The sequence below is a fragment of the Syngnathus floridae genome, chromosome 11 (genome assembly GCF_059516105.1).
Source record: "Syngnathus floridae isolate MCC-2025c chromosome 11, RoL_Sflo_1.0, whole genome shotgun sequence".
NCBI lineage: Eukaryota > Metazoa > Chordata > Actinopteri > Syngnathiformes > Syngnathidae > Syngnathus > Syngnathus floridae.
This window is the reverse complement of record NC_142423.1, coordinates 1,340,300-1,354,678: the sequence shown is the minus strand read 5'-3', so window position 1 is coordinate 1,354,678 and position 14,379 is coordinate 1,340,300. Positions and strand designations below refer to the sequence as shown.

The following is a 14,379-nucleotide window of genomic DNA, read 5'->3' as shown; positions in this document are numbered from 1 at the left end:
TCCTCTGCCCCTTCCTGCACCCTTTGATTGATATTGCTTTGCAGAACGACACTCTCGTGCAAAGTGTCCTCGTCTCCCACAGTTCCAACAGTTGTCAGTATCTCGTGGGGGTTTTGATTTGAATGGTGGCTTGCGACGTTGTTGGTATCTAACTCTTCCTCTGCCCCTTTGGGAACTTTGGTAGAAGATTGTTGTATCTTCATTTAGATCATTATCATCATCTAGATGAAATACATCAAAACTTCTGCCTTTCTCAATCCCTTTGTCAGCGTCTCTGGGCCACTGCATGTTTTTTGTAAACCAAGCAGTGTCCGCTTCCACCAAGTGTTTTCTCACCCAACTGCCCAAATCAGGGGGGAAACCAGTGAGGAGCGGAATTTTAAGATGTTGCTGATAAGCACTCTCATCTGCATCATTGAATGGGATGCCACTATGTACCCAGAATTCTTTTTCAAATCTCAATTGAATGGCGGCTTCATCACTTTTCAACTTTCTATCTTTTGTCTTTTGGATTTGTTCTCTTCTTTCTTGTGAAGCTTTCAACCACATTTTAGCACAATCCAATTCTCTCTCTTTTCTTTTCTTTTTCAGTCCATTTTTCTTTCTTTCCACACTCTCTTCTAAAACATCAACTACTATCTTCCACACTTCAACTTTCAACTTCCCTTCTACTCCATACTTTTTCTTCCACTTCGGCATATATTGCATACAATTAAGAAATCTACTCGCCATGTACTTCTCATCTCCGTCAAGAGGTAGAGATTTACCGTTTTTATTTCCCATCTTAATTCTAGTAGTTTAAGGTTTTACAATTTTCTTTTCAAAATGTTTTTCTTTGAGGATCCTCAATGCAGGTTTAAATTGACCTTTCAACAAATTACTAGCCTGTATTAATGCCGTGGATCAATGCTAGAACTGCTATTTAGTCAATTTATCCTACCAGTCACACACTCAATCACACAAGTTATCACTGCCTACGCGAAGTCCTCCTTTTTTTAAAAAAAAAGGAGCTGCTTCATCCAGTGAGGGGACTCTACAACACCCCCCAACTTCCCTGGGAACTAAAGACAAAAGTCCTTGTCCCCAGCCCTGCCAACGTGAAGTCCTCCTCTTTTTTTTTTAAAAAAAAAAGGAGCTGCTTCATCCAGTGAGGGGACTCTACAACACCCCCCACCTTCCCTGGGAACTAAAGACAAAAGTACTTGTCCCCAGCCCTGCCAACGCGAGGTTGTAGTCTTTAGAACAGTGGTCGTCAAATAATGATCCACGGAGGTACTGAGATTTTAAAACAGTTAGAGAACCACTGCTCCAAAAGAGACACCTCATCCAGAGGGGGACTCTACAACACCCCCTCCTTCCACAAAATTTACTTTTTCCTGTGCACTTCTACCTTTTTACGCGTTTCACAAACAACAACACAATCACACAACTTCAGGCCTTTAACTTACTTGTCCCCTTGGTTCGTTGCACTGCCGGGTCCCGTCAATCCACCTCTGTCAGACGAAGGCAGACCTAAGATGCTGGCCCAGCGAAGAATTCTCTTCCCAGGACTTTCTTCTCCAGGTCCTCCTAATGGACGCTGGCTTGTCGACAATGCAGCACGTCCTCCTTCGTCAGCCAGATAGCGGGTATGAGGAATCCGGCTCACGGCACCAAAATGTTAGAGATTTGCTCACTCCAACTTATTTTGCAAGAACCACTCGGGAGACAAGTAAGTCCTTTTTGACACCTGCAGGTGGAGAGTCCATTCGTCGCTGTGCGTGCAGCGATGTTCGAACAGAGCTCTGGACTCTCCTTCCTGCAAGAAGATATTTATTAAGAGAAACAGAGTGGGGGTTGAGAGTTGACAGGTTTGGTGAACCCCCGGCCTCTGGTAAGATCAGAGCAGGGGGTGTTTTACGATGTTGTGGGAAACAGAACAACTTTGATTGCTTCCTCTGCAGCTGGTCAATCAAGCAGAGAATGCAACCACTTTATTTTACTGCGTTGTGAGAGCAAGACAAGATTGGTTAATCATTATAGTCTACATTCCAACATAATCCTATGATAAAGATACTCTGTAAAACCCTAACAGAGGGGAGTGAAGCACCAATAATCTTACCAGCTGTGTTCACTATGCGCTGCAGGGCCCTCATGTTGTATTCAGTGCAGCTACCACCCCACACAGCGATACAACTGGAGAGGACGCTCTTAAGGGTGCCATGGTAGAATGTGGTCATGATGGCCGGAGGAGCACTTGCTCGCCTGAGTATCCGCAGGAAGTACAGGCGGCGCTGAGCTTTCTTTGCCAGTGATGCAGTGTTGGTGGTCCAGGAGAGGTCCTCACTGATGTGCACCCCCAGCAATCTTGTCCTGCTCACTCTCTCTACCACAGCACCGTCGATGGTAAGTGGCAGGTGTTGAGTGTGACCCTTCTGGAAGTCAACAACAATCTCCTTGGTCTTGTTGACGATCAGCATGAGGTTGTTGTCCCTGCACCACGTGGCCAGAAGGTCAACCTCCGACCTGTATTGAGTCTCGTTGCCCTCAGTGATGAGACCCACCAGAGTCGTGTCGTCGGCATATTTCAGCATGCGGTTGCTGCTGTAAGGTGCAGTGCAGTCATGCGTCAGCAGGGTGAAGAGCAGCGGACTGAGCACACAGCCTTGGGGGCCCCCCGTGCTCAGCGTGATGCTGGCGGAGATATTGTCGCCAACACGTACTACCTGAGGCCTCTGACAGAGGAAGTCCAGTAGCCAGTTGCAGAGGTAGGTCTTGAGGCCCAGCTTGTCGAGTTTGCAGATGAGTCGCTGTGGTAAAATGGTGTTGAATGCAGAACTGAAGTCCACAAACAGCAATCTCACATATGAGTCCCTTCTCTCCAGATGGGTGAGGGCCGAGTGGAGGGCAGAGCAGATGGCATCCTCAGAGGACCGTTTGGCTCGTTTCGCAAACTGGAAGGGGTCTATGGTGGGGGGGAGAATGGATCTGATGTGCTCCATGACAAGCCGCTCAACCCACTTCATGATGATAGGTGTCAGTGCCACGGGGCGGTAGTCATTGAAGCAGGATGGAGCAGGTTTCTTCGGCACAGGTACGAATCTGGCAGCCTAGAAACATGATGGGACGAGGGCCTGCTGCAGGGAAATGTTATAGATGTCCGTGAAGACCCCCATCAGCTCCTCAGCACAGTCGTTCAGCGCTCGACCATGGATGTTGTGTGGGCCCGCCGCCTTACGGGTGTTGATAGCGGCAAGCGTCCTCCTCACACTATCGGCAGAGAGGCACAGGGACTGCTCGTGTGGAGAGGGAGGGGTCTTCAGCGGGCAAGTGCTGTACTGAGCGTCGAAGCGAGCAAAGAAGCAGTTCAGATTGTTGAGCAGACGGATGTTGCCCTCACAGCTCTGCGGCGCGGGCTTGTAGTCCGTGATGGTCTGAATGCCTTGCCATAGGCGCCGTGCGTCCCTGCTGTCTTTGAAGTGGGTGGTAATCTTGCAAGAGAATGCCTTTTTCGCTTCCTTGATGCTCCGGGACAGGTCGGCCCTCCAAGCCTGCTTTGACAGCACCGATTGGGGTGTTTTTGAAGCTGCAACTTCAGACCTGCATGAACTCACCGATACTGTGACATCATACATCAGCTTTTGTGAGGACTTGTGTATGCAGACTAAACCCTTCTGCGTGTAAAACAACAACAACAGACTGTGGTTTACACCAAACCTCAGGATGCTGCGCGAAGCCAAGGAGGAGGCCTACAGGAGTGGGGACCGGGATGTGTTCAGGCAAGCCAAGAACACACTGAACGGAGAGATCAGGGAAGCCAAGAGGTGCTATGGAGAGAGCCTGGAGAGACACCTCTCTGCCAATCCTGATCCCTCAACAGTGTGGAAAGGCCTGCAGAGCATCACTTGCTTCAAGAAACCAACCCCCCCCCCCCCCTGTCCTGTGGAGAACCCAAGGCTTGCAAACTAGCTAAAAAGATTTTACTGCAGGTTTGAATAGTCCACCCACACAACAGGACCTCCTGCATCACAATCAACATACACCCCTCCCCCCACAACCCCCCTATTCACACCTACAACGTCGTTATCACCTACTTCCTCTCTTTCAGAAGCCACTCCCGCACTCCGTGAGGAAGAGGTGTGTCAGATGTTCCGGAGACAAAAGGTCAGGAAGGCACCAGGCCTAGATGACGTGTCCCCCTTCTGCCTGAAAGTCTGTGATGAACAACTGGCACCCACCTTTGCATGGATCTTCAACCGTTCCCTGGAGCTGTGTGAGGTGCCCTCGTGCTTCAAAACCTCCACCATCGTGCCGGTGGCCAAGAAGCCCGCCCGCCATCACCGGTTTGAATGATTATAGACCTGTCGCCCTGACATCTGTGGTCATGAAATCCTTTGAGAGGTTGGTGTCGAACCACCTGAAGGGCATTACGGGCCCCCTGCTCGCCACCCTGTAGTTTGCCTACGGGGCAAACAGGTCGGTGGATGGGACTGCACTACATCCTGCAACATCTAGACACCCCAGAGACGTATGCCAGGATCCTGTTTGTGGACTTCAGCTCGGCGTTCAACACTATCGGTCCCGACATCCTCCACCAGAAGCTCATCCAGCTCACAGTGCCTGCCTCCACCTGTCAGTGGATCACCAGCTTCCTGACCAACAGGAGACAGCATGTGAGGCTGGGGACCATCACATCCGACACCTGGACCACCAGCACTGGCGCCTCCCAGGGGTGCGTACTCACCCCACTGCTCTTCTCTCTTTGTACCAACGATTGCTCCTCAGGCGACTCTTCTGTGAAGCTCCTGAAGTAAGCGGATGACACCACTCTCATCGGACTGATCGGGGACGGTGATGAGACTGCGTCCAAAAAGGATGTGGAGCAGTTGGTCCACTGGTGCAGCCAAAACCACCTGGAGCTGAACCCGCTCAAGACCGTGGAGATGACTTCAGGAGAGACCCTTCACCACTTCCATCCCTCACTATCCTCAGTAATGCTATTCCCTCCACAGACACCTTCAAGTTCCTGGGATCCACAATCTCTCTGAAATGGACCCCCCACACACACACACACACACATAGACTCTGTCCAGAAGAAGGCCCAGCAGAGGCTGTACTTTCTGAGACAGCTCAGGAAGTTCAACCTGCTACAGGAACTGCTGAAGACCTTCTACACTGCCATCATCCATTCTATCCTCTGCACCTCCATCACTGTCTGGTTTGGATCGGCCACCAAACAACACAAGCACAGACTGCAACGGACAATCAGGACTGCTGAAAAGAATAATCGGGACCAACCTCCCATCAATCTAAGACTTGTACCTGTCCAGGACCAGGAGAAGTGCACATAACATCTCTACAGACCCTTCTCACCCAGGTCACAGTTCGGTCAAACTATTCCCCTCCGGACGGCGTTACAGAGCGCTGTACGCAAAAACCAACAGACACAGCTTCTTTCCCCAGGCTGTCGTTGTGATGAACTCGCACCACTCATAGATTCTCAGAGACATCACTGGGCAATAATATCCTGTTCTTGCCGCTTAAATGTTGTTAGTCACCTGAATGTTGTTTGTCAGTTAAATGTTGTACAGAGGCTGACATCAACCGGAGTCAAATTCTTTGTTTGACATGCACAAACTTGGCCATTATAGCTGATTCTGATTGTTTTTCGCTAACGAGGGGTTCTGTGAATGCGCATATGAAACTGGTGGGGTTTGTGCCGGGTCTAAATACCATCAGACATTAGTTCACATACTGAAACAAAGAGGAGAAACAGTAGAAACATTTAAGACACGTTTAAAAGTCAAAGTCAAAGTCAGCTTTATTGTCAATTTCTCCACATGCCAAAGACACACAAAGAAACCGAAATTTCGTTCCCCCCTATCCCACGGTGACAAGACATGGCTCACAACAGACAAACAAGTAAACAAGTATAACAAAAGCGTGCTGAATAAATAATGAATAACTAACACAACAATAATAAATAAATAAGAGGAGCAGGAAAAAAAAGGAGCAAGTGCGCGTACAGCAGACATTCCCGAAAATAGCGCAACAGTGCCGCACGCTACGCAGAAGGGGGTAGCGAGTTCAGGGTCCTAACAGCCTGGAGAAAGAAGCTGTTGGCGAGTCTGGTGGTGCGGGAGCGCAGGCTCCTGTACCTCTTCCCAGAGGGCAGAAGGTCAAACAAAGAGTGAGCCGGGTGACTCACATCTCTGGCAATCGAGGTTGCCTTGCGGGCGAGATGGGAGGTGTAAATGTCCTTCAGGGAGGGGAGCGAAGCACCAATAATCTTACCAGCCGTATTCACTATGCGCTGCAGGGCCTTCAAGTTCTGTTCAGTGCAGTTACCACCCCAGACAGCGATGCAACTGGTGAGGACGCTCTCAATGGCGCCACGGTAGAATGTAGACAGGACTGCCTGAGGAGCACATGCACGCCTGAGCTTTCAAGATTAAAGACATTCTATGACATGGCCTTTAATTAACCTGTATTGGCCGATTCGGTTGGAGATTTTTTTTTCTTCTCATTTTTTCCCTGGTTGGGGTTTTTTCAGTTTTTCCTTGCACTTTTGGGAGCTTAAGATCAGGGGATGCTTTGAGAATAATTGCCAATTGTTTGTCTATGTGAAGCCCTTTGAGACTGCTTCTGATTTAGGGATATACAAATACACTTGACTTGACTTGACTAGGAGAAGACACCCAGAGAAGACAGTATTCGTTTTACTCGCGAGGAGGACTGCAGAGAGTGTTCTGGTTACATTTTCTGTCAAATCTGAACTTTTAGTCTGCCGTCTCCACTTTTTATTTCGGGTTGCCCTGGTTACAAAGGCGGTGCTGCAGTAAGGGGGGGGGGGGGGGGGGTTGCTGTAGCAACGCTGTCTTGCTAACGAAACCAGCCGACGTCCCTTGCCCTGTTCCTTGACCCCGCAGCAGACGTCTCGTTCCTTGCCAGCCGGTTGTCGTCTTCATTGTTGGCTGTCTTCTCGAACTGTGTTGAGTGCCTTTCCCTCGAAGGAAATTACTGTGGAACAATCCAGCTAAACCTTCTTTTGCTAAGTTTATATTCTTGTCAAACTAACGCAACACAAATAATAATGAGTAAATAATTTGATACCTTTTGTGCAAACACTTCAACAGAGTTTAAGAAATGTGAGATAACTTGTATGGAGTTACTTAAACAACCATTCAGTAAATATGGGATAACTTATATGCGACTACTTCAACATGTATGTCTTTTCTATTACACTTAACAAGGAAGAACAGTCCCAATCAACAACAATCTATGGATAAAAGCTACAGGGTTAAATAAAAGTGAAAGAAGAGCTTTAGCTCGTATAAGAGTTGTGCTCATGACTGAAAAAGGAAAGAAGCAAAGACCACACACAGGATTGAGATATAAGGAGTTCTCTAAAGACAGACAGAAAACTATGCTGGGACAAGGTGATCCTACTTGTAAATTATAAGGCCCTTGGCCAGTCTGACCAGAGCCTCATCCAAATATTACAACAGTTTGGTACCTCCAACAAGGTTAAGAATCACTGCTTTAAACCTTCTGATGCACCAATTTTTATAGCACCGAGAAACACTAATCCTGGAATTGCCAACTTAATATACCATAAATTTAGCTCCTTCTGACATTTATGACAACACACACAATGTTGTGTCACTAAATTTGAAATCTAAATCCCATTTCTCACCTCCAGGAACTTCGTCAACTCCCTTACGAGGCAGGTAGAACATGTATCTGTTAAAAGATGGCTTTCTGCTCACCTTATGCATAGACCCAGTCAAACTGTTGTAACTCCCATGAGGACGGAGCCGAACAAAAAAAATATATCAGCGAGCATAACACCGCAGGTTTTTGCTACCATTAATATTTGCTGGAACTAACTGTTATTTTATATTTAATGCTTGCTAATCTAACAGTATCCAATACAAGATTCTCTTGTCAGACAAACTATCTAATTGATGCCAGAAAGATCAAGACATAGCCATAGAGCCTTTCGGGAAGATTGCGGAACAAGATCTAACCCTCCTTGTCAGGATTGAGTTGAGCCAGGGCGACCAAATGCAGCTTGAACCAGGATTTATTGAAGGGAAGGGGGGAAGGTGAACAAAGGAACCGGCGGAAAGAGGCTCACGGACAGCGAGCGGGAAACGGGATTCCCCGCGTACCAAGCGCAGACCAGGAAGAGGTACTGACCGTGAGCCTACACACAAGAACCGGCGAAGACACAACAGGCGCAGACACAAACGGGAAGTAACAGGAGACACAGACGGAGAGGAAACACGCGGACAGGGTGTAAATCAAAGTCAAAGTCAAAGTCAGCTTTATTGTCAATTTCTCCACATGCCAAAGACACACAAAGAAACCGAAATTTCGTTCCCCCCTATCCCACGGTGACAAGACATGGCTCACAACAGACAAACAAGCAAACAAGTATAACAAAAGCGTGCTGAATAAATAATGAATAAATAACACAACAATAAATAAATAAATAAATAAGAGGAGCAGGAAAAAAAAAAGGAGCAAGTGCGCGTACAGCAGACATTCCCGAAAATAGCGCAACAGTGCCGCACGCTACGCAGGAGGGGGTAGCGAGTTCAGGGCCCTAACAGCCTGGAGAAAGAAGCTGTTGGCGAGTCTGGTGGTGCGGGAGCGCAGGCTCCTGTACCTCTTCCCAGAGGGCAGAAGGTCAAACAAAGAGTGAGCCGGGTGACTCGCATCTCTGGCAATCGAGGTTGCCTTGCGGGCGAGATGGGAGGTGTAAATGTCTTTCAGGGAGGGGAGGGAAGCACCAATAATCTTACCAGCCGTATTCACTATGCGCTGCAGGGCCTTCAAGTTCTGTTCAGTGCAGTTACCACCCCAGACAGCGATGCAACTGGTGAGGACGCTCTCAATGGCGCCACGGTAGAATGTAGACAGGACTGCCTGAGGAGCACATGCACGCCTGAGCTTCCGCAGGAAGTACAGGCGGCGCTGAGCTTTCTTTGCCAGTGACGAGGTGTTAGCGGACCAGGAGAGGTCCTCACTGATGTGCACCCCCAGGAACTTGGTCCAGCTCACCCTCTCCACCACAGCACCGTCGATGATCAGCGGCAGGTGTGTTGGGTGACCCTTCCGGAAGTCAACAATGATTTCCTTGGTCTTATTGACGTTCAGCAGGAGGTTGTTGTCCCTGCACCACGTGGTCAGAAGGTCAACTTCCAACCTGTACCGAGTCTCGTCGCCCTTCGTGATGAGACCGACCAGAGTCGTGTCGTCAGCAAACTTCACTATGCGGTTGTCGCTGTAGGTCGCAGTGCAGTCATGCGTCAGCAGGGTGAAGAGCAATGGACTGAGCACGCAGCCCTGGGGGGCCCCCGTGCTCAGCGTGATGCTGGCGGAGATTTTGTCGCCAACACGCACCACCTGAGGCCTCTGACAGAGGAAGTCCAGTACCCAGTTGCAGAGGGAGGTACTGAGGCCCAGCTCGTCGAGTTTGCAGATGAGACGTTGCGGCACAATGGTGTTGAAGGCAGAGCTGAAGTCCACAAACAGCAACCTCACATATGAGTCCTTTCTCTCCAGGTGGGTGAGGGCCGAGTGGAGGGCAGAGCAGATGGCATCCTCAGAGGACCGCTTGGCACGGTACGCAAACTGGAAAGGGTCAATGGTGGGGGGGAGAACGGACTTGATGTGCTCCATGACCAGCCGCTCAAAGCACTTCATGATGATGGGCGTCAGTGCCACAGGGCGGTAGTCATTGAAGCAGGACGGTGCAGGTTTCTTCGGCACAGGTACTTTGGTGGCAGCCTTGAAACACGAGGGGACGATGGCCTGCTGCAGGGAAACGTTAAAGATGTCCGTGAAGACACCCGACAGCTCCCCAGCGCAGTCCTTCAGCGCTCGACCCGGGATGTTGGCAGGGCCCGCCGCCTTACGGGTGTCAATAGCGGCAAGCGCCCTCCTCACACCGTCGGCAGAGAGGCGCAGGGGCTGCTCGTGTGGGGGGGGGAGCGTTCTTCAGCGGGCAAGTGCTGTTCTGGGCGTCGAAGCGAGCAAAGAAGCGGTTCAGATCGTTCAGCAGACGGACGTCGCCCTCACAGCTCCTCGGCGCGGGCTTGTAGTCCGTGATGGTCTGAATGCCCCGCCAAAGGCTACGTCCTTGCTGTCCTTGAAGTGGGTGGAGACCTTGCACGAGAACGCCTTCTTCGCTTCTTTGATGCCTCGGGACAGGTCGGCCCTCGCTGTCCTCAAGCCAGCCTCATCCCCCGCTCTGAAAGCCTTGTCCCTGGCCCTCAACAGTCCAAGGACAGCCCCCGTCAGCCACGGCTTCCAGTTCGCGCGAGTGACGACGGATTTCGAGCAAGTCACATCATCGATGCACTTCGTGATGTAAGAGGTAACAGTGTCAGTATACTCCTCTATGTCCGTCCAATCGTTGTAGGTGGCTGCCTGCTTAAACAAGTCCCAGTCAGTGGAGTCGAAGCAGTCACGAAGTGCATCGGAGGCACCCTCAGGCCACACACGAACCTGCCTCCGAACAGGCCTGGATGCCTTTACCAATTGTCTGTATGCAGGCAGAAGCAAAACGGTGAGATGGTCAGAAAGCCCCAGATGGGGGAGGGGGGTGGCTTTGAAAGCTCCCTTTTGCGCCGAGTAGACTAGGTCCAGGAAGCTGTCTCCACGTGTCGGAAAAGGAACATGCTGGTGAAGCCTCGGGAAAACAGACTTCAGGTTGGCATGATTGAAGTCTCCAGCGAAGATGGTGAAATCGTCAGGGTGCGCTGTTCGCTGTTCACTGACAGCCTGGTACAGTTCACCAAGTGCCGCGATCCTGTCTCCTTTGATGTTGGAAGGCGGGATGTATACCGCGACTAGCAGAATTGCGGTAAATTCCCTCGGCAGATAAAAAGGACGGCACTTAATGATCACAAACTCCACAAGCGGCGAGCAGCGCTTACATACCACCACAGAGTCCCGGCACCATTCTTCTCGGATGTAGACGCATATTCCACCTCCTCGCGACTTTCCCCCTCGTACAATGGCACGGTCCGCCCGATAGCACGCTAGCCGCTCGAGATGCACTGCAGAGTCCCGAATGTTGTCACTCAACCAGGTCTCGGTGAACACGAGCACACAGCAGTTCCGCACCGTCCGGTTCGTAGACCTCAGCAGGCGAACATAATCCATTTTGTTGTCCAGCGATCGAACATTCGCCAGAAGAATGGAGGGCACCGCCGGTCGCGCTGGGTTGGCCGCCAGCCTGGCCCGGACGCCTCCGCGCTTGCCCCTCTTTTGCCTCCTCGCACACCGTTTCCGACGGCTCCCAACCGGGGGAGGAATAGCGGGTGAGGTCGGCGACGTTTCAGGACGTAGCAGTCCGAGCGCCTTTAATGTCGATGCTTCAAAGTCCAGAACGCCGCAAAACCCACTTCTGCCGATGTCAAGCAGAACCTGCCTGCTGTACTTGTAGCACGGACGAGACGAACACACAAGACTGTCGGACGAACACTCATTAGACGAACAAATCACCGTACTGACGGGACAGAGAGTGGCCGCTGCGTGTGCACGCGCCGCCATCTTGAATACATAAATATGTACATGAGGGAGCAGGTAACAGTCATTGCAGTAATGAAGGGGTGTGGCTGAGGGAAGTTGCCGGCTGAGCGTCTTCTGGCACGGGCGTGACACTCCTATCTAGTCTGTCTAGCTCAGGGGTCTGCAACCTTTATTATCAAAAGAGCTATTTTGCCCCCTCGTCTACCAAAAAATAAATTGTCGGCAGCCACAGAGAATAACAGAGCTTGTACACTTTTAAAGGTTTGCATCTTTTATATATTTTACCTGTTACACCCACTGAATATAACAGTGCAGTTTAGATTTGTCGGTGTACTTTGAATTAAATGAAATTTGGAACTGTAGGCCTATTTATGTCTTTCCTATGTTTGTATGAAAGTAAAATAAAAACGACCCCACTGCAATATAAATAAAACATTCAGCTGCAGTTTAGCAGCTTTAAAAATAAATTGGGAGCGTCTTTGACAGGCCCATTTCAGTGTTTTATGTTCCTCTTTGGGTTTTTTTTCTCAGCCTGTGATCAACTATGCATCTAAACATACAAAAAAAAGAACTACATCATCTGATCAGAATGATTGCATATTTTGGGGGGAAAATAATTGCCTATTAACTGCTATTGTTCTTGACTTCTGTGTCTGAAGTTTGCTGCCGATTTTCCCTATATCTAGACCGTAACTTAGTTTCAATTTTAAAATTATTACAATCAACTCAAACTCCAAGATAACGGCCCAACAAAATAAACTCATAACGTGAATAAAAATAATAAAAAATGAATCCCATTTGGGATTTTTTTTGGGAGGGGATGTTTCAATGAGGGTTTGGGGCCGCAGGTTGCAGACCTAGCACATGTGACTGCATGTGGCTTTACGGCTTTAACTGAAATCAACTTGTTCTGGTCCTACGACCATTCGTTCATTTAGGGTTTCCCTTGAGTGATTGTGCGTTAGCGACATCTATTGGCCACTTTTGGTATACATGTTGGCTAGTGTATTTCCAGTTCTCTAACCGTTTGGAAAGAAAGTCCAGGGAGATGGCGAGACAGTTGAAGCTAGCGGTTGGCTCAGTTCGGCGAGACAAGTTCAGTCTGCTTGAAAGCGTCACAGTTGTGATTCCCTATGAGGCAATGTTATTTTACAGCTTTCTGTTTTTCACATTTGGGTAAAATTAAGGAGAGGAAAAAGCAGAGGATCGTACGGCATTCCCTTTGTTGTTCTCCTCACCTAGCTGTTTATGCATGCTGGATACCTAAATTCCTTTTTATACAGAAAATAATAATTACAGTACATCTGAAACGAATGATTATATATATATATATATATATATATATATATATATATATATATATATATATATATATATATATATATATATTCGAGAGAAAAAGAAAGTTATTTTGCCTCATTCAAATCATGCAAAAACTGTCTATCACATCTCAATATCTGAACACTGGGCTAGGCTTGTTCTGCGTTGCAGCGTTAGTCCGTTACGCCGCATCATTCTTTTACACCAGCCGAGGCTTGCTTTGAAGTTAGCGGTGGTATGTTTATCTCTTTGGCTATTTCCACGTCCTTAAGCTGAATGACAGCTCTGCTGATGGGCATCCCGTCCTTTTGTTTCTCGTCCACGTACACACACACCCTCCTGTCGAGCTCTTGAAAGCGGCCGCTCTGAAGACTACGGAAAGCTTTTCTCTGATTGTGAACATTTTTTAAGCAATCTTTTTGAGCTCTCCATCTCCGTACATTAAACTCGGTGACACCATATTTCACAGCCGCTTTGCAATTGTTTGAAAACTGTGCCTCATTTTTCACCATCATCTTGAAGTTTGCATCATAACTTCTCTTCAGCTCCCGGTTAACCTGGCCGATCTTCGACCCACTTTTCTCCAGATTGTTGCTATGTTTCTCCATTTTCAGTTATCTCTTCTCTTATTTTCTTCTTTTTTCTTTCTTACCGCTATTTTTCATTTTCCTTCTTCATGCTACCGGTGTTTTTATTTTTATTCTTCGTGACAGGGGTTCACTTTGGCCTGGGGAGTTAAGTTCAGCATTCGCTTTAAAGATATCTGGCTCCATCTAGCGTTGTGAATGGGTATAATGTCTAGACCCCGTATGTAAGACTACCCCCACTTTTTCAGTCTTATTTCAATGCAAAAAACACTCTTATATTTAGGCCAATACGGTATGTATTTTTATCTATTATGTCGCAGCTTTTGGGGCGGGACTACCAAACAAGGTAATAGGTGGCCAAAAAGTTTTGCAAATCCACCATCTTTATTTCTCTGAGAGACTTTTGTAGTCCAAACAATTCAAGGATGCCGAAGAAGAGGGATCAAAATGTTCCGTTGTTGGATACATACCGTAATTTTCAGACTATAAGTCGCGTTTTTTTCATAGTTTGGGTGGTTGGGGGGGGGGTGACTTATACTGAGGAGCGACTTATATGTGAATTTTTTCATAAATTCTCAAAATTAAAAAAAAAGTGAAACCATGATAAACGAACCGCGATGTAGCAAGGGATTACTGTAATTTGAATTTCAAGTTACGTTAGCAGCACAGCGCGGTGGTTGTTTACATAAAGGACAAAGATTCGATCACAGGATGACGAAGATGACGAAGGGCCCCACATACTACCGGCATCATTAGCGGCTTTGTAAGTGACACGGTGGACGACGAGTTTGAAGGATTTAATGATTCGGAGTGACACAGAAGGTTTGAAAAACTATTATGGCTTTTACGCACGCCTGGTCCTACTTTATGGAGCTCTCTTTCACAGGCCCGCTCTCAGCTCTTAGTTTATGTTTATGTCACGTTAGCATACCTATCGTTTAGCCTG

At 48.3% G+C, this 14,379-nt stretch overlaps 1 protein-coding gene across 15 annotated transcripts in view; it reads left to right on the top strand.

Moving 5' to 3' along the window:
* ano10a (anoctamin 10a) overlaps positions 1-14,379 on the top strand; it is a 278,041-nt gene that overhangs the window by 253,696 nt on the left and 9,966 nt on the right. For 4 of the 15 annotated variants that reach the window (XM_088390584.1, XM_088390583.1, XM_088390581.1 and 1 more), the window contains one exon: positions 4,088-5,998. The exons of 4 other annotated variants lie outside the window; for them this stretch is intronic. In XM_088390584.1, coding sequence (XP_088246710.1) covers positions 4,088-4,332 — 245 coding nt within the window. In that variant the 3' untranslated portion in view covers positions 4,333-5,998. Of the gene's footprint in view, positions 1-2,126; positions 2,386-4,087; positions 6,038-14,379 lie in introns of those variants that run through there. 7 more of the 15 variants (XR_015861422.1, XM_088390591.1, XM_088390587.1 and 4 more) reach the window with 7 other exon arrangements.